This window comes from Rhinatrema bivittatum, chromosome 8 (assembly GCF_901001135.1).
Source record: "Rhinatrema bivittatum chromosome 8, aRhiBiv1.1, whole genome shotgun sequence".
Lineage (NCBI taxonomy): Eukaryota > Metazoa > Chordata > Amphibia > Gymnophiona > Rhinatrematidae > Rhinatrema > Rhinatrema bivittatum.
The window spans coordinates 17938337-17963452 of NC_042622.1; the positions used below are offsets into that span (position 1 = coordinate 17938337).

The window sequence follows — 25116 nt, forward strand, 5'->3', positions numbered from 1 at the left end:
ATTGTTGGTTGACCCCAGCATTGGAAGATTCTGGTTGTTACCACAGGATCCAGAGACCACTTGTCGGGATGGAACTGTCGGCTGAGGCAATCTGCTAGTACATTCTGTATGCCTGCCAGATAAGTGGCCCAGAGGTACATGGAGTGTGCAAGGGCCCAGGCCTTGATCTGCGTGGCTTCTTGGCAGAGGAGATAAGAGCCTGTGCCTCCCTGTTTGTTCAAGTACCACATTGCAACGGTGTTGTCTGTTTGTATGAGAACAGTCTTGTGTGAAAGGCAGACCTTGAACGCATATAGAGCATAGCGTATAGCTCAAAGCTCTAGGAAGTTGATCTGAAATGTTGCTTCGAGCTGTGTCCAAGTACCTTGAGTTTGTAGGTTGTTCACATGAGCTCCCCAACCCAAGTTGGATGCGTCTGTGGTTAAAGTGACTTGCAGAACTGGTTGCTGAAATGGTAGACCTGTTAGCAAGTTGGCTTTTTTTGTCCACCAGAGAAGTGATAAACGCAGCTGGTGGATTACTTGAATCTGGGATAAACAGTTGACTGGCTTGGAGCCATTGAGATTTCAAAGTCCATTGAGTTAGTCTCATGGCTAGCTTGGCCATAGGAGTGACATGGACCGTGGAAGCCATGTGGCCCAGCAATGTTAAAAATTGATGGGCTGAGGCTGTTCTGTTTGTGCGCAGGGTCAAAGCTAGCTTTGAGAGAGTGACTGTGCGGTTGTTGGACAGGAAGGCCTTTGCCACTGTGGTGTCCAGTTCTGCTCCGATGAAAGTAAGGAGGTGAGATGGAGTCAGGTGGGATTTTTGGTAGTTGATGAGAAATCCCAACGAGTGTAGCAGATTGATAGTGAGTTTGAGAGAGTCGAGAGCTCCTTGCTTGGATTGGCTCTTGATGAGCCAGTTATCCAGGTAAGGAAAGACGTGTATGTTTTTCTTGCGTAGATGGGCGCAGCCACTGCTAGGCACTTTGTAAATACACGGGGTGCCGAGGCAAGTCCGAAAGGCAGGACCCAGTATTGAAAGTGTTGATGTCCCACTAGGAAATGCAGGTACTTGCGGTAATGTGGGAATATTGGAATGTGAGCATAAGCATCTTGAAGATCCAGAGAACAGAACCAATCTCCTGTTTGTAGAAGGGGAAGCATGGTGCCCAGGGACACCATCCTGAATTTTTCTTTTCGTAGAAATTTGTTGAGATTGTGGAGGTCTAACATGGGGCAGAGGCCACCTGATTTCTTTGGAATGAGTTAATAGCGGGAGTAGACCCTCTGCCCTGCTGTGCCCGGGGCACAGGTTCCACAGCCCTGGCACCCAGAAGGGTGGACAGTTCTGACTCTAGAAGATTTGTGTGATCTTTTTGCATCCACAATGGATTGGGTGGTGAGTCCGGGGATACCATGAGGAAGTTTAGATGGTATCCCTGGGTTATGATGGATATCACCCATTGATCTGTGGTAATATTGAGCCAGTTGGTTATGAAATGGTGAATTTGACCTCCTAATGGCAGATGTGGATCTGGATTTGTGAAGCGGCTGCTGTTCTCTGGATAGTTTTCAAAATCCAGAGGCTTAGCCTGTTTGTGATGGTGGCTGAGGCCTGGATGTCTTGGGCTGTTGAGGATGTGCTCTCTGAGACGGCCTGGTTGGCCTCAAGCGAGATGCAGGTGGGGAGTATCTGCGTGGGCGATAAAATGGTTTTCTGGGGTCCCTTCAAGTGGATCGTCTTGCAGAAGAAGAGGCCTCGGTAGTCACTGTTGACAATTGCCGCAGGGTCTCATTATGGTCTTTTAAGCCACTGTGTCTTGTATCTTGTCTCCAAATAGGTTTTCACCATTCATGGTAGATCGGCAAGTTTGTCTTGGACTTCAGGTCTGAGATCAGAGGATTTTAGCCAGGCCCACCTCCTGGCGCCAGTCGTAAGCAGCACGAACTTCATATTTGCCAGCCTCAAGGCCTTTATATAGTAAAGACTTTTATGGCGTTGCTGTTGAGGAATAGAGTCGGCTATTCCCTGAACCTGCTTCCAGAGATTCCTTTGATACTGTGTCATATAAAGTTGGTATGCAGCTATTCGTGACACTAGCATAGAACCTTGAAACATCTTGCGACCTAAGATATCAAGGAATTTTTGGTCTTTGCCAGGAGGTGTTGAAGAGTGTGGTCGTCGTCTTCTGGTCTTCTTTAGTGCAAACTCAACTACCACTGACTGATGGGGCAGTTGTGGTTTTTGGAACCCAGGAATATGTTGGACAAGATAGGTTGCATCTGTCCTCTTATTCACAGGCTGAACAGCACAAGGATGCTCCCAGAGACGATGTTGTAGATCTACTAGCACTTCGTGTACCGGTATAGTCATCACTTCTTTTGGTGCATCCACAAATTGGAGAACCTCTAATGTTTTGTGGCGTGTGTCATCCTCTGTGATAAGTTCAAAGATGTCTCTGACATCTCCCTAATAAAATTGACAAAGGAGAGATCTTCTGGGGGAGATTTTCTCCTTTCTTCTGCAGAAGATGGTTCTGATAAGATATCCTCCGTGGATGTGTCGGTGTCAACATCTTCCCATGTGTCAGAAAAGGTCTCTTGTCGAGATCTTGAAGGGGGGAAGAAGATTGGAACGGTAGGACGGGTTGGCACCAATGGATCTTTCAATGGTCTCAAAGGAAGATGTGGTGGCACCGATGCGGGTTTCGATGGCACCGGAGGCATTGATAGAAAACGAGGGCCTATCGGTCCCAAGAGCCCTGATGGACCAGGCATCGGTTCAGGCATCGGTTACAGAGGACTGGAATCCGTGCCGGCATCATCTGAGGACCCTGAAATGGGAATTGGGGATTTGAGAGGCTTTGTCGGTTGCTTTGGCATCAGTGGCCCCAGTTGTGTTGGTAGGGCACTGATGAGTGTATCCAGCCTGGTTAGCAACGGTGCAAATATCGATGGCTCCGGTGTCGGTGCCGGTATGGGGGCCGGCATGAATGGCTGTAGGTCTCGGAGAGCATCGAGCACTGCCTGGCGGATGAAACCGTCCAGTTCCTCCCTGAAAGCTGGTGTAGATATCGCAGCTACAGGGGGTAACAGGCTAGGTGTTACTGGCACCTCCACAGGGATTTGTGGGGGCTCAGTACCCAGCACCAATATCAATGGGGATCGCCTTGGTTTTTCGGGTGGAGAGAGTGTTAAGGGCTCCTCTACTCATGTCTTCTTCGCAAGCGGCTCGATAGCCATCGAGGCCGATGCAGTGTTGGCACCAGGAGTCGACTCGCGTTGGTGCCGGTGCTTCCCTCGGTTCTCGGTCCGGTCTTTTCCCAGCACCGAGGTAGATGATGTGGATGCCTTAGACGGTGTCGGTGACGGACGGTCACCGCTGCCCTGGTGCTCCTGGCGAGGTTTGATAACTAACTTCTTTGATGCTCCTGCCAGTGACGATTGGGTGGACATCGATGGAGTCAACTTGGTTTTGAATAGAGTCTCCATCTTGTTGAGGCAAGCCTGCCTACCCTTTGGAGCCTATTTGCAACACACTATTGTTTCTTGACTTCAGATTGGACACCTAACTTTGACTTTGGATTGGACTCCCGGATTTGACTTTGGATTGGACTTTGATGCTGCTTGACTTCCGCCTGCCTTTCAACCTCTGCCTGCTCATTGACTTGCTTGAACTCTGCCTCCCCAGAACTCTGCCCGGACCACGACACTGCACGAACTCCTCCTGCCCTGACCACAGCCTGCACCAGTTTCTGCTGCCTGCCACCTGCCATGGCCATTGTTTGTACTGCCTTCGCTTCTCTCCGTGCTGGCCTGTAACACTCTACGTGATGAATCTACATCTCCACAGAGGCCTGTGCCTAAGTCCAGCTGGCCCCAGCACTCAAGGGCTCAACTTAAGGGGAATGAGGGCTGGTATTGGTGAAGCTCCTGATGGGCCTTTGCTCCAACCAGCTCTGCCTGCTGACTGTGGGGACCTACAGGGCTTCTCCCTGTGAGTTGCGCCAACTCCACTTCAGTCTAAGGGTCCACTTCCACAACAATTGAGTCATATAGGGCTGGTAACTTTGGTGTCACTGGACTGGCCACAGCGCCCATGGTATGCGGATTTGATGCAACTGAAGTGCAGCAGGTTTCTAAAGCTTCTGTTACACAGGAAGTTGCTTTTGCAGAATCCGATTCTTCACAAAGATCCACATCAGTTTTCTCTTACAGCCTGACCCTTGAGGGGGCACATTTGGTGAAGAAAGATATTCTCAAGCAGTGGTAGTACTCTACCGAAGGCAAGAAAATTTTCTATTTGTATTTATTAAAATTTTCATTTGTATTTATTAAAATGTATTAATCACGTATGCCAAGACCCAAAGATATTTACATACAAAACGTACACATTAGTTGCAAAATCCAAAGCAAATCAAAATAATACAACTAAGACAATTAACGTAATGGAGCAAGATCAATCATTGCCAGAATGTGTCATATTAGTTAAAAGCTAGTCCCATCAGAAAGGACTTTAGGAGTGTTTTAAACTTTTTAGTACATTCCATCAGTCTTAGTACTTCAGATATTGTGTTCCAAATAGCAGGAACAGCCACAGATAGATCGCAGTTTCCTTTCACTGATAGTGATGGTGAAGACAAAAATAGTGAAAGAATTAAAAGAGGCATTGGATAAAAACTGTGGATCCCTAAAGGCTGGTGGATAGAAATGAAGAAAAGAGTGCATGGAGGTAACTTGCTGGTGTGGCGGTTATTACCCTTAACCAATAAGCCTTCATACTGTTGATGCAACTCCATCATTGCTGTCTGCTTCAATGGCAGGAGAAAAAGGGGAATTGGATTCAGATAGCAACCAACAAGGACCCTGACTTTTACGGTTTGGGAAAACAAGTAAGCATGGGGGTAACTTGCTGATGCTGCTGATACTACTCTTAACCAATAAGCCTGATACTTTTGATACAACTCCAACATTGTTCTCTGCTTCAACGGCAAGAGGTAACAGGGAATTGGACTCAGACATCAATAAACAAGGACCCTGATTTTTACAGTCCGGGAAACTGGTAAGTATGGGGTGACCTGTGCGGCACAGCAGATACTTCCATAAGCTTGCTGGGCAGACTGGATGGACCGTTTGGTCTTTTTCTGCCATCATTTCTATATTCTGTGTTTCTATGGTATCTCAAGAATTCCTCTTTCTTGGGATCTAAGGTTTCTTGTTGGTTGATATATGCATACAAAAACATATTTATGAGTCTGGAGAGTCTTTTAGGGTTGGTAAACAGGACGTCAGTGCATTCCTTGGATGGCCTCAATCCCCTTGACCCTAGATTTCTTGCAAGAAGGTTTGACTAAGGGTTTGACCCTTAATAGCTTAAAGGTACAAGTTTCAGCTCTCTCTTCTGTTAGAGAGGACATATTCAAGTAGAGCCCTTGTTTTCACATCCCAATGTCTCTCGATTTTTGAGAGGAGTTAAACTTATTAGGTCTCCACTGCAGTTCCCAATTCCATCTTGGGACTTGAATTTTGTTCTGTCTTTCCTAGGAGGGCCTCAATTTCTTCCCCTTAAGGGTCTTTCTGTGAGGTTGCTTAAATTGAATTATTCAATTTAAATTTCTTAAAATTAACCTACTACCATTCGAAGCGTTATATCATTAATTTCAACTAACCGCAAATATATAAACAACCATATTTCAATTATATCCTAAACCGAGAAAAACTGTTTTACTACCCTACCCAAATAACTCATCCCAGTTACAGATCTCCCCTTCTCCTCTACCATATAACCTCCCCCTTCCCATGTGTATTAGAACCTGTTGTATTAACTAACACACAAATACCGAAGCTGTAAACCAACTTGATAGCAATATGTTGTGATGATGTCTATCTAACACACATCCCGATCACTGTAAACTGTTCTGATGGTGAAACCGAATGACGGTATACAAAACACGACAAATTAATTAATTAAATCAAAGCAATGTACATAACAGTAACAAAAGACCATCTTTCTGGTGGTGATCTGTTCTGCTCAGAGGATTTGGAGTTGCAAGCACTTAAGAACATAAGAATTGCCATGCTGGGTCAGACCAAGGTCCTTCAAGCCCTGCATCTTGTGTCTGACAGTGGCCAATCCAGGTCACAAGTACCTTCAGATCCCATAAGTACATGCAGATCTTGCAGAGAGCCCTTTCTTTTGATATCAAAGGAAGTGGTCCAGATTTGTACACTTCCATCCTTTTTGTCAAATGTGGTTTCGGATTTTCATCTGTATTAGACTGTTTCTTTGCCCTCATTCAGACTGGTGAGGAGAGAGCAAAATTCTTTGAGCCCTGGTTGTCAGGAAACTCCTTTTGAGGTATCTTAGACTAAGATCATCTTTTTGTTCTGTATGGTGGAGTACAGAAAGGTGAAGCAGCCTCAAAGGCTTCACTGTTTCAGTGGATTAAAGAGGTAATTATAGCAGCCTATGTGGATTCTGGTACTCCATTGTCTAAACAGGTACGAGCTCATTCCACTAGAGCTCAAGCTACCTCTTGGACAGAATTGCGTTTGTTATCTCCCTTGGAGATCTGTAAGGTGGTACATGGTCTTCCTTGCAAAGTTTTTCTAAGCTACGCCCTATTTGAGAGTAGTTTGAGTACATCCCATCTGTCTGGACTGATCTTATTGGATGAAGATGAAAGTGAAATTACTTCTTACCTGATAATTTCCTTTCCCTGAATACAATCCAACCAGTCCAGGACATAACGTGAACAGAAGATTGAACATCTTTATATTCTTTAAAGTTGAAGATCTTCTATAACTACCTAACTTTTGTATCTTAATCTCCTTATTATTCTGGAAGTCCACTGGTTAAAAAACATGTAATATTACAGTGGATTAATTTGACTAGCTACATTAAGGTGGTTTAGCTTGTTACAGAAATACTGGCAGGCTGTCAGCACAGATGCTCATAAGGAGTGACAGCAAGCCTGTTGATCTCCATTTGCTGGTCGGTGTGCATAACCCATTTGGGTGGACTGGTCTAACTATATTTAAGGAAAGGAAATTTTCAGGTAAGAAGTAATTTCACCATCATTTCAAATTAGTAAAAGAAATTTGTGAGCTTGTTCTTAATTTTCTGTCTAATAACTTGCAGCAGGGTCTAGTGAGTAGAATCCTGGGTGTACTCTGGTGAAAAGATTGGATTTTTAAAACTTTGATAACACAGATCAATTATACTGACTTTTGTAAAAAAAAAAAAGAAAAAGAAATATCTTATAAATTTATATGTACTTTCGTTTTCTTTAGAAAATTTCTCCTCCTTCCCCTGCATCCATGTCTAGTGAGAATAAAGAACAACCATGGATTAAAATACCTGATGGTTCTGTACATGTTTCTGGTATGTTATAAAATTTTACCTTTTTTAAATCTTTTTATTTAGCAATTATCAAATAACAAGTTATATACTTGTAAGATGAAATCAACTTCTGAGAAGAACAAGAAATTTAATTTTGAAAGAAACAAAAACTCAGAAATTCTACAAGTCCACAAAATTAGAAGGGGGGATCCAGTTCACAATACAAAGAAAATTTAAAGCAAGAAAATAAGCAAATTGTACCATGGCCAAAACTATTAATAGTTAATCTGGACTTTTTGCTGAGGAGAGGTGAGTTGAGAAGGTAAAAAAAAGAACACATCTAACTCCCTAAAATGTAATTAAACATTTGCAAGGATAATGCAGAAAAAACAACCCTTCCTCCCAAGTTGTAAAACTGGACTTTAGAAGAAGAAATGCCTCCTTTTCTGAGTTTCCTTAGAAACATCAGGGAACATTCAAACTCCACAATTCAAAAACAAATCGTCCTTAGCTTTCAAGAACATCTTAAATAACCAATCTATCAGGTTCAAGTACACAAGTAATAACCATAGTACCAGTACATGCTGGTCTGCTTCCAATCTCTCTAGGAACCCAGTTAACTCCAATGTTCCCTACAAGGAGTGATGAGATGTGTGCAAATTTTTTTTCGTGTGAGCACAATATTTTTAAACCAACAATTTTTGAGCACGAGTATTAGCGTTGCATTTTTGTATATAGTACAAAGAAAATAACCTATGAGTGACCATATAAAACCTGTGAGCAACACTCCAAAATGTATGAATAAAAGGTGGAAACGCATGCCTTAAGTTTTCATTTTTTGACTAACTCACTACAAGGATCTGTGATTCTCCAGCACTATACCATTTCTATTTACAGTATAAATGAGTGACATAATAAGACTCATCTCTTGGAATATTAATGGGCTGGGGACTCCAATAAAAATGTGGCGCTGCAGCATGCGCGGATGCCGCCAATAACCTAGCGCTGCACATGCCAGGAACACTGAAGAGGGGGCGGGAGACACGGCTGTGCGGTGTCGGAACGGGCTGATGACATGGCCCATGCATGCCGATGTCACCCCCCCCTCCCCTGCCAATGAGAGCTTGCCCGGTCCCAGCCACAGGACCCTCGGGTTATGGGCTGGGGGGGTGAAAGTGGCTCGGAGGAGGGCTCAGTCAAAGGGAGTGTGTGAATGATTTAGAGATGGCTCATTGGCCAACTCTGGCCCTGGGCCATCACATTGGGTGGGGGAAGGTATCCGAACGGGGTGCAGTGCCCAGGTCACTTTTTCCTTCTGACTTCTGTACGTTTTGCTTTGCTTGGGGAAACTGCTGCTGCTGCCTAATAATTAGTTACCTGCAGTTTCGCTAATTGGCAAAAAAAAAAGAGAGAGACAGCAGCAAAGAAGAAACAAGGAGTAGCACAATGGTTAAAGGGGTAGGCTACGAACCAAGAAAGCCAGGGTTTATATTGTTTTTTTGGGACCATGAGCCAGTCTCTTCGCCTCTGTTCCTAGCAAGGTTGGTAGCCAAGGAGGAGATCTAGCCATCTTGCAGCCAGACCTCGACGAGGTAGGACCCTTGGGGATAGTAGGTGGGTGGATCCGTATCGGCTCTTCCTGGGGTGCTTTAGAGGGTCACAGCACTTTAACTCAGCCAAGTCATGTGACACTCGATGCAAAAGACTGGGAGGCCCCCCTCTTACTACTGGACTGCTGCCTTCATCTCTAATTTGTTCTGTTCCTAGTTAAGTTTTAGGTTGCTATGGGAGTAGGAATGTGTCTAATTAGCGTCCTATAAATGTATTAGTGAATTCACTATATGTCTGGTAGTGGCCTACAGGAGAATGATCAAACTCTCAATAAGGTGTGGGGAATTTGTGAAATGAAGTTAAAAGGCAGATTTATTTTTTTTAGTGTGAAAGTGACACCTGCCTATAAATTAAAGGATGAATTAGGGTGGGTGGGTGAGGGGTGTGAGGGTTGGGCAATACAAACACACTAACTTACTCACTATTTAAAAATAAACACTCTAACTTCTGTTTATTAGTTGCCTTACTGACTATTAAAAGCACAAACACACTAAATAATATACCCCAATAGTTTACTTCTCCCCCAATACTTTAAAAAAAAATAAATTTCTCAAGCAAAATTTACTGATTCCTTTCAGCCACCAGGAAGGTGATCCTTTCCTCTCAGTGCTCCCAATTCAAGACCATCCCTCTGTCTTTGATGATAAACAGAGGTATGCAGAGTTTTTACGCTGAACACGGTTTCATTACCTTGGAAATGAACAAGGTTCCTTGATCAGTTAGATTTTTCTTGGGCAGCCCAAGTTGGGGGAAAGAACCTCCATTAAGGCGGATGCCACTGTCTGGGTCTTTATGTTCCATAAATTTATTTATTTATTTATTTAACGCTTTTTATATACCGGCATTCGTAGGACACATCATGTCGGTTTACAGGTAACTGTGAAAGGAAATTACAATGAACGATGATAGTAGGCTAACTAGATAATATACGAAAGTACAGTGAGAGAGAGTCAACGAGCAGAAATACAACTTTGTTGAACAAAGTGGATTTTGATTATCCATATCAAGATTAGATAGGCATATGAACTTATAAACAATATTAAGGAGGCATGTGCACTTATGAATTTAGCAATGAACTTATAAACAATATAAAGGAAGCAAGTGCACCTATGTACGATTAAAAGCAGGGGCAGGGGGAGGCAGGGGGGGAGGGAGTGAGGAAGGAGAAAAGCAGGGGGGGGGGTGGGGGGGAAAGGTGCGGGGGACGAAAGTGGGGCAAGGGGAACAAGGGTACTTTTAGAGCAGGGTACTTTCAAGGAAAAGTTGCTAGGGGGTGAGAGGGCGGGGTGGGGGGGAGAGTGCTGGAGAGGGTGTAGGGGAAGGGGCAGGGAGGGTCTTAACATTGCGGGGGAAGGGGGAGTAGGGGAAGGGGCAGGGAGGGGATGGGGCAGGAAGGGTACAGGGTGGTAAGGGAGTGGTCAAGGAGAAGGAAAGTGGGCCAGGCGGGAGCTGAGGTGGTTCAGGGGAGGTAAAAGACTAGGATTGAGAGGAGTTGGGGTATGCCTGTTTAAAGAGCCATGTCTTGATTCCTTTTTTGAAATGGCTCAGGGATGGTTCTAAGTGGAGTTTGGCGGGAAGGGAGTTCCAGAGGGTGGGACCAGCAATGGAGAAGGCTCTACCTCTGGTGGTAGTAAGGTGACCAATTTTGAGTGAGGGGGTTTGGAGGATGCCAGCAAGGGAGTTTCTAGTGGGGCGATTGGTCTGACGGAATTGTGGCATATCTTCAAGCCAGGGGGAGTTGTTTTTGTATAATGTGTTATGGAGAATGGTGAGTGTTTTGTATTGGGAATGGAAGGTAATGGGGAGCCAGTGGAGATCTTGTAGTATGGGAGTGATATGATCAGTTTTTCTAGTGTTTGTTAAGATTCTAGCCATAGCGTTTTGAAGGATTTGAAGGGGTTTAATAGTGGAGGCTGGGAGACCTAAGAGAAGGGAGTTGCAATAGTCAAGTTTTGATAGTAAGGTGGTTTGCATAACAGTGCGGAAGTCATGGGCGTGGAGGAGGGGCTTCAGGGTTTGGAGTTTGTAGAAACCCCCTTTTAGAAGGGAGTTTCGGAAATCTGGTGGCATAGTCAAGGATAACCAAGATGTATTTATTTCCCCAGGCAGATATCTCTAAAGGCCTCACTAGGTCCATGCCCACCATTTCAAACAGGGTAATAAGGGACCACCGGCCACATCCCGGCAGACTTAGTAAATTGGCACGTTGAGCAGGATTGGCAAAATAACTTGACCTGTTGGTGTGTGCCAGGCCAATAGAACTGCACTAATATTCTCTCTCTGTTTTTTTCCTCACCCAGGTGGCTCCCAAAACGTTAGCTATGTGCTAATTGGAGGACCTGTTGGTGATATGGTTTGGGAATTAGGAGTTATTCTATTGCTTCTCCCTCCAGATTTCCTTTTGTTACCTGGTAAAGTAGGTCTCCCTTCAATGCACAATAAGGGGCAGTAGGATCCTTATCTTTTGCTGCAGGGACTAGCTTCCCATCTACTCTCTGGATATGCTCCCGTGCAGAATTAAAGGTCTCATCCTCCCTTTGGGACCATCTGAAATCCTCTAGGTCATGCCCATTATCCCACTCAAAGGGGTTAGGTATGCTATTCTGGGTAGGTAGTTGCCCTTCCTCTGACTGACCCATCCTCCCCGGTTGCCCTGGAATTAGTAGCATAACTGTTCTTTTACTGTTGCCGTTGTCTCTGGGATTTAGGGATTTTAGAGTCTTTACAAAACAGGTCTGGATCTTCTAAAGGGAGGAGCTCTAGAAATGCCAGTTCTTCATTGCTGGGTATGGATGAACCGAAGTGAGTTGGTTCCACAGGATTTCCACATCCTAACACTACTCAATATAGAAGCCAAGGAAGAATTTCCACTTTTAACCTGTCTTGGCCAACCAGAGTCTTCAGTTGTACATGGCTTGTTGGATACTGCTGTTGGACCCTGTGGATGTAGGACAGGGTCATGGTCCTGTCATAGTCAATCTGGACCGCTTCACTAACTCTCTTCAAATAAACCACTAATTCCTGGGGTGAACACCATCTACCTCAACAGCAGTCATAAAAGTAGAATCTTCTTGGCTGGGGACATCCACAAAATTACAAAAGTATGGTGCTATGGTATTAACGACAATTGACTCATCTTTCCTGCGGGGGTAGTCTTGTACAAAATGTCCCTTTCCTCCACAGCTGAAACATGGAGGTCCCATTGGGGTTTGCAGATGAGGCGAAAAGTCCTTGTGGTCCTGCTCTCCTGGCTGTTGGGGCCTTCTGCCCTTAGGGCTCCAGTGTCCTCTACCCAAGTTAGGTGGTCTCCCCTGAGACTGTGGTGATTCAGACAAAGACTAGGCTTCTGCCATTTCCAACGCTGTTTCTAGCAATAGGTTCAGGTGTCAGCACACCCACTGCAGCATAGGGCATTCCAGGCAGCTGAAATTTTCATGTTTAATAAACAGTAGATACTGGATGTCAGTACTGTCTTTGCTTACTATCAGCATGGAATGACATTATATTGTAAAGATGTTGTATTAAAATATTGTATATTAACTTTTTATTATGTCAATTTTAAACTGTTTATTTGCCTGTAATCTGCCTAGCATGGGTCCCCGATATATAATAAATAGGCCATCTAGGACTTGTTCAAGCAAAATCATTTTGGCTACCTTGACCCCTGGGCTTCCCTTCCGGGCACAGACACTTCCAAGCTGCATTCTTAAGTTTGTGGAAAAAATTCCATGGGGTTTCCTCTAGTTGAAGAACTCGCTGAAATCGCTGTCAGTAGGCTTCCAGGATAAGTCCTGCCCTCCTAGGATGGCTTTTTCAATTTCAGCATATGTGGCCCTTTCTTATGGGTTGGTGGTTTGAAAAGCAAATTGGCTACTCCCTGTAAGTTGTTTTCCCAGTCCATTGATTTTCTGCCCATCCTGCCAATCGAGCTGTCCATTCAAAGTTCTTCAGGAAACAATCAGGGTCTTCTCCCAAGGCCATCTTAATTACTATTGATGACAAGAGAAGTGGCCTGGTTATGGTGTTCTGCATAGCCTAAGCCAATTCCATGTTTTATTGCATAACTTGCTCTCATAGCACCTGCTGCTGGCCAATTTGATTTTGACATGAGAGCTTGCAGTTGTTGCTACCCTCATAATAAGTAACAGCATTCAAGTTTGTTTCAAGTTATGGAATGTGAAGATTGAGGATGACTTTGTGTAAAGTAGATGAGCATCTTTTTTCCCATCCACCTATCCTTTCTGTATTAGATTGCGCTGTGCACACTGTGAAAGTTCTAAATTGTCAAATCATCCTGTTCTAGGTGGAGTGGAGAAAGAGGCTTCAGATGTGTTATTTTTGAGGGATTATTAGTGTTTTATTTGTAATGCTACTGATAAGGAAATGAGGGGATGAGACATTTTCATAACAACATATTAATGATGGCAGAAAAGGATCAACTGATCTATCTAGTCTACCCAGCAAGCTTCTTTATGGTAGTATCTGCTGCACTATGCAGGTACCCCCATGTTTCTCTTAAGGGTAGCAACTGCCGCTCCTGCAGTTATTCCCAGGCCTTATTTTTTTATTTTATTTATTTTAAAATACTTATATTCTGCTGCCTCCAGAGATCAGTTCGGCATGGATTACAATAAAAACAGTCATAAAATAATGATAGCCCTTTAAAAAATATACTGCTAGCAATGTTTTTACTGTGTGATGAGCCTTCTTGAAAATTTAGACAGTGTGACATGTTTTGCTTATGGACTTGGCCATAGAAACAGTCCTGTGCTTTTTCACTTATGGCTGCATATCAGTACCCTTGACCAAAAAATTCAGGGCCCTCATTGATTGTCGTCTGAATCCAATTCCTCTTCTACCCCCTACTGCTGTCAAAGTGAAGAGCGATGTTGTAGTTGTGTCAAAAGCATCAAGGCTTATTGGTTAAGGGTAATAATCCCTTGCCTTCTGCTAAGGATAGAAATTGCTGCTTCGTGCAGGTTACCCCATGCTTATCAGTTCCCTAGACTATAAAAGTTGGGGCCCTTATTGGTTGTTGTCTGAATCCAACTCCCCTTTTCCCCCTGCTGTTGAAGTGGAGAGCAATGTTGCAGTTGCAACAAAAGTGTCAAGGCTTATTGGTTAAGGGTAGTAAACATCGCATCAGGAAGTTACCCCCATGCATCCTTTTCTTCATTCCCATCCTCTAACCTTTCGGGATCCACAGTGTTTATCCCATGCCTCTTTGAATTCTTTGACTGTTTTCGTCTTCACTGCCTCTGAGGAAAGGGCATTCAGGCATCTACTACCCTCTCCATGAAGAAATACTTCCTGGTGTTGGTTATGAGTTGTCCCCCCTGGAGTTTCATTTCATGACCTCTAGTTCTACTGATTTCTTTCCAATGGAAAAGGTTTGAAGTTTGTGCATTATTAAAACATTTCAGATACATATCTCCCCTGTACCTCCACTATTCCTGGGTATACATATTTAGATCCTTCAGCCTTTCCTCATAAGTCTTCTGATACCGACCCCACACCAGTTTGGTTGCCTTTCTGTGGACCACCTCCATCCTGTCTCTATCCTTTTTGAGATACGGGCTCCAGAACTGAACAGATTACTCCAGGTGAGTCCTCACCAAGAACCTGTACAAGGGCATTATTACTGTCATGATGGCAAACGGCCTCGGAAGGCCTTGCATTCTGTTAGAAGAGGAGTGTTTTAGTGTGCCCTTGGGCCTCAGCCTGACCCCAGATGGATCCAGGACTGAACTGAGGGTTGACGGCGTGTTCCAGCATGGCTGACGGGCTTACCCTCTGCCAGGCCTGCAAGCTCCCAAGGCCAACAACATGATGATGTTGGAATGTGAATGGTCCTCCGACCATTTCAGACCTGCCGCTTGGATCGGCATGGAGCAGCAGGCCTGGCCTGAGGATGTGGGCAGGCCAGCCTTGACATGAAGACATAACACCAAGGTCGATGCTACGGCATCACAGACGAAGACATGACACCAAGGCTAATGCAGACGGCATCAGAGACGAGGGCTGAAACAAGACATGACACCAGTGTAGTTGAAGACATGACACCAAGGCTGATGCGAAGACATCACGGACCAATGGTCGATGCGACGACATCAGGAACAAGATGTTGACATGATACCAAGACTGATGCAACGGCATCCAGAACAACATGAGGAACTTGACAAGTCCAGACAAGACGAGAACTGGGAGGGTGAACATTGGGACTGTCTCTCAGGGCGCCCTACACAGTCCATCCGCGGGACTAGTTGCGGACCACCCTGTCCCACTGAGCGCCCTACACAGCCCGAGGAGGCTAGTCACAGACCACGCTGAGAACGGGATGAGCGCAGGGAAGAATCCAGTCAAGGTTGGACTCCGACGATGAAGCCAGATGTCATCCGGAGCTCCACAAAGGCTGGCAGGACATGACGGCTCAGGAGCACAGGAAGTGACGGAGCAGCCCTTCATAGGGCTGGAGCAGGAAGTCCAATCAAAGGTGGGGCCAGCACACTTCCTGTGTCTGGCCCTTTAAATTCAGTAGAGAGGTGCGCGCCGACGCCTAAGGGAAGCAGGAAGCTGGCTGTGCAGGACCATGGACAGCGACCTGCACAGCGTCGACGTCGCAGACGCAGGGCTGGCCTGGAAGGTAGGCCCCGAAGAAGGCAGCCGCTGCAGGAGACTTCGGGGGCGGCTCCAGCCGCCAATCGAACCCGGGGTTTGCGGCCTCCGTGCCGCGAAGATGACGTGGACGTCGGCGGCGGCTCCTGTGCCGCGAAGAGGAGCAGAAAGTCCGCAGCTCCAGCCGCGGTGAAGAGGAGACCCGATGGACAGCCTCCAGGCCGCAGGGGAAGGCAAGTCGGTGGCTCCAGCCGCACCGGAGGCCCGACTCCAGTGGCACCAGCCGCTTCAGGCAAAAGGCAGCATGAAGGGAAGGTGAGTGCAGCCTGCTCGCGGGGAGACCCGTTCCCTCACAGACCTCCTCCTCACCGGCCTCGACCAAGGCCAAAACTTCCTTATTGCCTTCCTTGACATCTCCGCGGCATTCGACACGATAAGCCATGACCTTCTCATTGCCCGCCTAACTGACATCGGCATCGCAGACACTGCACTCCTATGGTTCAGATCCTACCTAACCAACAGATGCTTCTCTGAAAATTGGGCACCTCAGAATCCTCACGCTTCACTCTCCCCCAAGGAGTACCCCAAGGCTCCTCCATCTCCTCCACCCTATTTAACATATACCTCCTCCCCCTCTGTCATCATCTAACGGATCTTGGACTCAAATTCTACATCTATGCAGATGATGTCCAAATCATCATCCCTGTCCATGAGTCATTAGCTTCCACCCTAAGCTTTTGGGAGAAATGCCTTACTTCTATTAACACCCTACTCACATCCATGCAACTTGCACTCAATTCTGCTAAAACTGAGCTCCTCCTCATCCATAACCACCAAACCTTCAAGCTAGACACACCTACAGACCCTCTGACCACTTCTCTCCTCTCACAACCCTCTGTACGGAACTTAGGTGTCCTAATTGACCCACACCTGAGCCTCAAAAACCACATCACCTCCGTTATAAAGGGAGGTTTTTACAAACTCACGGTCTTGAAAAAGCTCAAGTCCCTCCTCCATACCCACGACCTCAAAACCGTTATCCAAGCCACCTTATCATCCAAATTAGATTATTGCAACTGCTTGTACCTTGGCCTTCCTGCCTCCTCCATCAGACCTCTCCAAATACTTCAAAATGCCACAGCAAGGCTGATTAGTAACACATGCAAATCAGACCATATCACCCCCATCCTTAAAAACCTACACTGGCTCCCCATTTCCTTCCGTATCCTGTTCAAAACCCTCACCATTATACACAAAGCTAACTACAACCACAACTCTACATGGCTCAATGAACCCCTCCAACCCGCACATCCCTCCCGCCCCACTAGGACAATTCAAAAATGTACACTGCTAGTTCCCTCTCTTAAAAAAGCCCGCCTCTCAGCCACAAGGAACCGTGCCTTCTCAATTGCCGGCCCCATGCACTGGAATAATCTACCTCCCAATCTTCGTATGGAACCCTGCTCCTCTAAATTTAGAAAATTGCTAAAGACCTGGCTTTTCCATCAAGCATTCCCGGACTAACTCCTATGACCTCCCTGTACCCCTGTATTCTGTAACCCTTGAATATCCTGTACACTTACAACTTTCCCCCATGTCCCCCTGCTATCCCGTAACTCTTGTATATTTTGTATATTTGCATTTTAGTTAACTTTTGTTTCCGCTCCTTTCGCCTCTCTCCTTCTCTTTAGTTTTGGGGTCCTCCTCTCCGACCCCCCCCCCCCCCCGCTCCCAGTTCTCCCCTCCCCCTGTTATTTGTATTTTCCACCTTTTTGTTATTATGTAAACCGATATGATGTGTATTTTAATGTCGGTATAAAAAAGCCGTTAAATAAATAAATAAATAAATAAATAAATAACAATTACCTCCCTTTTTTTCTTTTTTTACTGGTTATTCCTCTCTCTATGTAGCCCAGCATTCTTCTGGCTTTAGCTATCGCCTTATCACATTGCTTCACCGACTTCAGGATGCCAGATACTGTCCTCCAAGATTCCTCTCTTGGTCAGTGCACATCAGTTTTTCACCCCCTATCACATACAGCTCTTTTGGAATACCGCCTCCCAGATGTAAGATTCTGAACTTCTTGGCTTTGAATCCCAACTGCCAAATCTTTGACCACTCTTCAAGCTTTCTTAAATCACTTTTCATTCTGTTTACTCCTTCAGGCGTGTTCACTCTGTTGCCAACCTTAGTATCATCTGCAAATAGACAAACTTTACCTTCTATCCCTTCCATAATATCGCTAACAAAGATGTTGAACAGAGCTGGTCCCAAAACCAATCTGGGGCATTCCACTTAATTCTATTTTCTCTCCATTTACTGTGATCCACTTTGTCCTGTCAGTCAACAAGTTTGTAATCCATTCCACCAACTTGGCGCCAATTCACAAGCTTTTCATTTTATTCACAAGCCTCTTAATGTGGGGCCATATCAAAAGCTTTGTTGAAATCCAAGTAATCACAGATTAATAACAGAATCAAAAAAATCAATCAGATTTGTCTGACATGGCTTTCCCCTGGTGAATCCACGCTGCCTTGGATCTAGCAACTTACTGGATTGTAGATAATTCATTATTCTTTCGGTTATTTACTCTTTCAGATAATAGAAAGACTAGGGGGCACTCCATGAAGTTAGCATGTGGCACATTTAAAACTAATCGGAGAAAGTTGTTTTTCACTCAATGCACAATTAAACTCTGGAATTTGTTGCCAGAGGATGTGGTTAGTACAGTTAGTATAGCTGTGTTTAAAAAAGGATTGGATAAGTTCTTGGAGGAGAAGTCCATTACCTGCTATTAATTAAGTTGACTTAGAAAATAGCCACTGCTATTACTAGCAACTGTAACATGGAATAGACTTAGTTTATGGGTACTTGCCAGGTTCTTATGGCCTGGATTGGCCACTGTTGGAAACAGGATGCTGGTCTTGATGGACCCTTGGTCTGACCCAGTATGGCATGTTCTTAATTTTCCCACCACAGAGGTGAGGCTAACCAGCCTGTAAATTTCCAGCCTCCTCTGTTACCACTCATGTGAAGCAGGACCACAACCATTCTTCTCACAGGACAAGCAGGATGGTAGTCCTCACATATGGGTGACATTATCAGGATGGAGCCCAATCACGGAACACTTTTGTCAAAGTTTCTAGAACTTTGACTGGCACCAACTGGGCATACCCAGCATAGCATGAACCCTGCATCCAGCAGGGGTCCCCTTTCACTCTTCTTTTTTCCACGCAGCAGTAGCCACTCGGGTTAAGGAGCTCTTTAGAGATTCCTGAAGGAATTTTCCTCACGGAACTTTTTCAAAATTTTCAAAAACTTTTTACCCCCATAGGGGTCCCATCGATATCCGTACTCAGTGGTCGAAAGCTAAGGCTTTACCCTAATTGCGGTCAATTCCCGTCGAGTTTTCCCTTCGGGGCCTAGTGGCCATCAACCGCACCGCGGCTAAATTTTTGTCGGAGTCATGGCGTCGGGTTTTCGTCGGTGCTCCGACTGTACTCGAACAGTGTCCATCACTGACCCGCACGGGGTCTGTGTTATGTGTCTGGGGTCGAACTACGATGTCCTTACTTGCACCAAATGTGCCTAAATGACACCTAAGGGTCGTAAGGCTCATTTAGGGAAAATGGAGTTTCTCTTCCAGGTAAAAACCCTGACTCCATCGATAGCTTCGACTTCGTCCGAGCCGGTACCATCGACCTCTCATCAGCACCGGGACACCGCTGGTGCCCGACCGGCATCAACAATTCCAAAGGTGTCGATTCCCTCCTTGCCTCCTCAAGAAAAGGACCGAGGGGATCATCGTGAAAAGTGTCGACACCGCCATTGGAAGGCTCAGTCCGCCGATCCAGGCAAGTCCTTGGCATCGGCGTCGACAGAGCCACCGACAAAGAAGCCCCATACAGAAAAGGCCCCATCCTCTTCTGTGACCGGGTCACCGAGGCCTTCCCCACCTTCAGTGGTGCAGGGATCCGCGATTCCACCTTCACCGGTGGACCCTCCGGCTACGCCAGTGCTGCCTCCTACTCCGGAACCGGGGTTCCACGCCCCAGGCTTCCACGAGGAATTGGATCAGATGATCCAAGAGGCCATCAGTAAAGCACTTCAGGACTTCCAGCCTCGATACCGGTACCGGTCCCCGAGCCGGTCACCGATCCGATTCCCATAACCCTTGCACCGCTAGTGGAAGACTGGATGCGTTGATCGATGGAACCGAGAGCACCAGTACCTCCAATGCCTTCTACACTGATTCCATTATCATCGGATGAGGAGGAATCACCGATACCCATTCCACCATCTGGGATTTTACCACCGACTTGTCCATCGATGTCACCGGACCCTTCGGTGCCTCCATCAATGCCGTCGGTTTCTCCATCGATGCCGTTGGTGTCACTTCCGATGCTGTCAGTGCCACCTCCGATGCCACTGATGCCTAGGCCTGGTCCCTCAGGATTAGCACCTTTTCTCCCTGCTAGAGACCCGCTAAGTGCTAGAGATCAACCCTATGATCCTTGGACAGATGATACGTCCCAGGATACAGATGATCTACCATCAGAGCCCTCTCCCCCAGACGAAAGACGATGTTCTCCACCAGAGGATCTGTCTTTTATTAATTTCATCAAGGAAATGTCTGAAACCATTCCTTTCCAACTTCAGACAGAAGAGGACTCTAGGCACAAGATGCTGGAGGTACTCCAGTTTCTTGATGCTCCTAAGGAAATCATGTCTATACCTATTCATGAAATCCTGCTTGATCTCCTGAAGAGAAACTGGGAACACCAATGTTCCGTCCCACCTGTCAACCGCAAGACAGATGCCACCTATCTTGTGCAGTCAGCTCCTGGGTTCCAGAAGTCACAGTTGGATCATCACTCTGTGGTTGTTGAATCAGCCCAGAAGAAGGCACGACGTTCAAAACTTCATTCTGCCATACCTCCAGGGAAGGAACAAAAATCCCTGGATGCTTTTGGCAGGCGTGTCTTCCACGGCTCAATGCTCATATCTCGCATTGCCTCCTACCAGTTATACATGACCCAGTATAACAGAAACCTATTTAAGAGGATCCAGGATTTCTCTGATTCTTTACCAGAGCAACTCCAGTCTCAACTTTATGCTCTCGCTCAAAAAAGGTCTGGATGCTGGAAAGCACGAAGTTCGCGCTGCGTATGATTTCTTCGACACAGCCTCTAGAGTATCTGCAGCAGGGATCAGTGCAAGAAGATGGGCCTGGCTAACATCCTCAGACTTAAGACCAGAAGTCCAAGACAGGTTAGCAGATCTACCCTATGTGGGGGATAATCTCTTCGGGGAAAAGATCCGAGAGACCATGGCGCAGTTGAAGGATCACTAAGAGACTCTGCGCCAGCTTTCCTCTGTGCCGTCTGAGTTCCCTTCTGTCCCTAAGAGAACTGTCAGACGTGACTCTAAGCGGCCTGCCTACAAGCCAAGAAAATTTTATCCTCCAGCTTCTAGAGGACGCCCTTCCAGACCTTACCAAAAAGGTCAATTCAGGCAGTCTCGGCCTCAAAAGTCTCAGCCAGCTTCTCAACCTGGACCAGCGTCAGGATTTTGACTCCTTTCTAGAGAGTGTAAGCCATCCTCTTCTTCCATCCATACCGGTGGGCGGTCGACTCTGCCACTTCAACAGCGCTTGGCAGTCAGTCACCACAGACCAATGGGTACGCGCAGTAGTCACTAAAGGTTACCACTTAAATTTCCTGACTGTTCCAGCGGACTCTCCACCTCGGCTGACATGGAAGACGTCCGACCACTCTCCCTTGCTCAAATAAGAGGTCTCATCCCTCCTCAAATCACGAGCAATAGAGCCAGTGCCCCCTCTCACAAAGTTGACAACTTCTGCTCTCTCGTTCTCACTCACCACTCGCAACCAAGAGATGCCTTCGCCCTCTCCTGAGCCAGCAGTCTCCTTTATGCATACTCTCCACTTCCTCTCATTTCAAAGACTCTCGTGAAGCTCCAGCAGGACAAGGGATTAATGATCCTGATAGCTCCCCACTGGCCATGCCAGGTGTGGTTTCCAATCCTCCAGGACCTTTCAGTATGCCGGCACATTCCTCTGGGGAAGGATCCCCTTCTAATAACTCAGAACGAAGGGTACCTGCATCACCCCAACCTCCAGGCTCTGTTTCTGACAGCCTGGATATTGAAAGGTTAATACTCCAACCTCTTAACCTTTCAGAGTTGGTATCACGAGTCCTGGTGGCTTCACGAAAGCCTTCAACAAGAAGGTCTTATCACTCTAAATAGAAGAGGTTTAAGGTCTGGTGCACTTCCATGTCCATAGACCCCTTCACTTATTCCACTGCGAGGTTCCTAGACTATCTCTGGCACCTGTCAGAGTTAGGCCTAAAAACTTCCTCTATCAGGGTGCATGTTAGTGCAATGTATGCATACCATAAGGGTGTAGGAGATGTCTCCATCTCAACACAACCCTTAGTATCACATTTCATGAGAGGCTTGCTCCATTTAAAACCTTCACTGCACCCTCCTGCCCCTGCTTGGGACCTTAATGTGGTTTTGGGACGGCTCATGAAACCTCCGTTTGAGCCTCTCCACTCCTGTGATCTACGCTATCTTACCTGGAAGGTAGTTTTTCTTCTTGCGATCACGTCCGCTCGCAGAGTTAGTGAGTTGCAGGCATTAGTTACCTACCCGCCTTACACTAAAATTCTGCATGACAGGGTAGTGCTCCGCACTCACCCTAACTTTTTACCGAAGGTAGTGTCGGAATTTCATATTAACCAATCTATTATCCTACCTACCTATTTTTCCCAGGCCCCATACAAACTCAGGAGAACAGGCTTTGCATTCTTTGGATTGTAAGCGTGCCCTAGCTTTCTATCTAGAGCGCACATCAGCCCACAGGAGGTCCACTCAATTGTTCGTTTCTTTTGATGCCATCAAACTTGGAAATCCTGTGAGAAAGCAAACCCTCTCCTCTTGGTTGTCGGATTGCATTTCTTTTTGCTACGAGCAAGCAGGCATTCCGTTACAAGACCGTGTGAAAGCACACTCTATCAGGGCCATGGCGATGTCAGTAGCACACTTCCATTCGGTGCCGCTTGCTGACATTTGTAAGGCTACGACCTGGAGTTCTCTACACACATTCGCAGCCCATTATTGTTTCCATCTTTGGCCAGTCTGTTCTATGCAACTTGTTTTCAGTTTAATTACCCAACAGCTTTCCACCGACCCATTTAGGGTTCAGGATGCCCTCCTAACCAGAATGCCACCCCTGTTGTACCTGTTGCACGTCTTTGGGTGCATTTGGTGAATTACTCGGGCATCCTCAGCTCGGTACTCACCCATATGTGAGGACTCCCATCGTGCTTGTCCTGTGAGAAAGCAGAGTTGCTTACCTGTAACAGGTGTTCTCACAGGACAGCAGGATGTTAGTCCTCACGAAACCCACCCGCCACTCCGCGGTGTTGGGTTCGTTTACGTTTTCTTATTTTATTTTTCGCACGTACTGTTTGCTATAATACGAGATTGAAGGGGGACCCCTGCTGGATGTAGGGTTGGTGATATGTTGGGCATGCCCAGTAGGTGCCAGTCAAAGATCTAGAAACTTTGACAAAAGTGTTCTGTGATTGGGCTCCATCCTGATGATGTCACCCATATGTGAGGACTAACATCCTGATATCCTGTGAGAACACCTGTTACAGGTAAGCAACTCTGCTTTCTCTAGTCTCATGGCACCAATCCTGTTTCTGGGGATCTATTAAACAGATCTTTCAGCGGACCCATGTAGTATCCTGAGATGTACCTCATCTGGCCCCATGGCCTTGTCCTCTATCAGTTTTCCTAGCTCTTCCCATACATCTCTTCTGTAAAAGTTGTGTCTACCCCATTCCCATCTATGGTCTTATTAACCAGTAACTGTCCTTCTCCAGTTTCTTCTTTATTTTATTTATTTATTTATTTATTTTATATACCGACATTCAATCGAGATATCACATCGGTTTCCAGGTAACTAAGAGAATAGGGCGAGTTCTGCCCTATTTTACATTATAACATGATAACAATTATAACATGGTAACAATTATAACAGAAATACATGGAGCAATAAAATTATAGCATATAACATATATACATTATGACTTGTTGATAAAAATAATTTAGGTATCAGGTTTGAATGGAGGGAGGTAAGAGGAGGGTGGGAGGGGGGTAAGGGGGTAAGAGGAGGGGGGGGTAGGGGGTAGTGAATTGAAGTATTTATTTAATATTTCTGCCATTTCTTCATCTGTTCTACACATTTCTTCTTGTCACCTTTCAATTTCACTATACTACTTCAGGCTTTCCTTCTTTCTCTTATATATCTGAACAAATGTTTTGTTACCTCTCTTTATCTCCTGGGCAATCCTTTCTTCCGCTTGACCTTTTGCTTTCCTGATTTCTTTCTTTGTTTCCCTCATTTTTACCAGTTATTCTTCCCTGTGTTCCTCTTTTTGAGATCCTTTATACTTCCTGAATGCTCTTCTTTTTGCCTTTAGTTTTTCAGCCACCTCCTTTGAGAACCAAATCAGTTTCTTTTTCCTTGTATATTTGTTTTACATATAGATGTGTTGCCTTTGTAATAACTCCTTTTAATTCGGTCCACTGTTGTTCCACCTTGCGTATTTTCTCCCAGTCTTTTAGTTCTTCCTCCAGGTACATCCCCATTTTTGAAATTCAAAACTCGGGTTTTCGTGTGATTTCTCTGTATATTATTTGCGATATCAAACCATACTGTTTGATGATCACTGGTGCTCATACATGTGAGCCTTCTCTAGCTTCTATATAGCATTTTCTTTAACTTCCTTCTATTCATAACAGTAATTTTTCCACAAGAATGAAGTTATTTTTTTTCCTTTATTCCCACTGAGTTAGGCTGCGTATATATTTTTGAGTATATTTACATGAGGCAGTGTGGTGACTGAAGTATGAGAGAGAATTTTTAACAGCTTGCCATAAGTTTGAGCTGGCATCAGAGGAAGCTTGATTTCTGGCCTTCCTCTGCCCAGTTCTTGATCTTGATGTTAGGAGAGCAACTTCACATATCTGAAAAGGGATGAGAGTCATGGGTATTGTAATGAAGATATTAATGTATTATGCAAGTACAATCAGGAAGTGGTGTAAAAATATGCAGGAAAGTGTTTTTTCCCATCTACACAAGACCTTTTGCCTAGGTCTTTTTGAAATAGGAAATGATTGTTTTATTTTTTATTTTTTATTTTTTTGAAACTTTATTTATATATGAACAATAAACAACCATAACAATCAGAAACAGCGAAGTGAACAATATTTTTCTATAAGAAGAATTGCCCCCCCCCCCCCCCCTCCCTCCTTAACCAATGTCCTTGATTATGTCCAAGTCGGCAATAATAAAGCTTTAAAGTTCCGGATTGTGTTTGTCCTTATTATGATAAGCTACCATCATCGGAAGGGTCCACAAATGACGTAAGATGCGGAGTCTCATTCCAAGGGTCACAGACAAGTCCAGTAGTGGGGGTTAAATAGGCTGTAAATCCCGCCCATATCTGAGAAGTACGTACCCGCTT

At 45.5% G+C, this 25116-nt stretch overlaps 1 protein-coding gene across 8 annotated transcripts in view; it reads left to right on the forward strand.

Moving 5' to 3' along the window:
• The window catches only part of SYCP2 (synaptonemal complex protein 2), a 752024-nt gene that overhangs the window by 664290 nt on the left and 62618 nt on the right, over window positions 1-25116 (forward strand). For all 8 annotated transcript variants that reach the window (XM_029611557.1, XM_029611556.1, XM_029611555.1 and 5 more), the window contains one exon: window positions 7278-7368. In XM_029611557.1, coding sequence (XP_029467417.1) covers window positions 7278-7368 — 91 coding nt within the window. The remainder of the gene's footprint in view (window positions 1-7277; window positions 7369-25116) is intronic.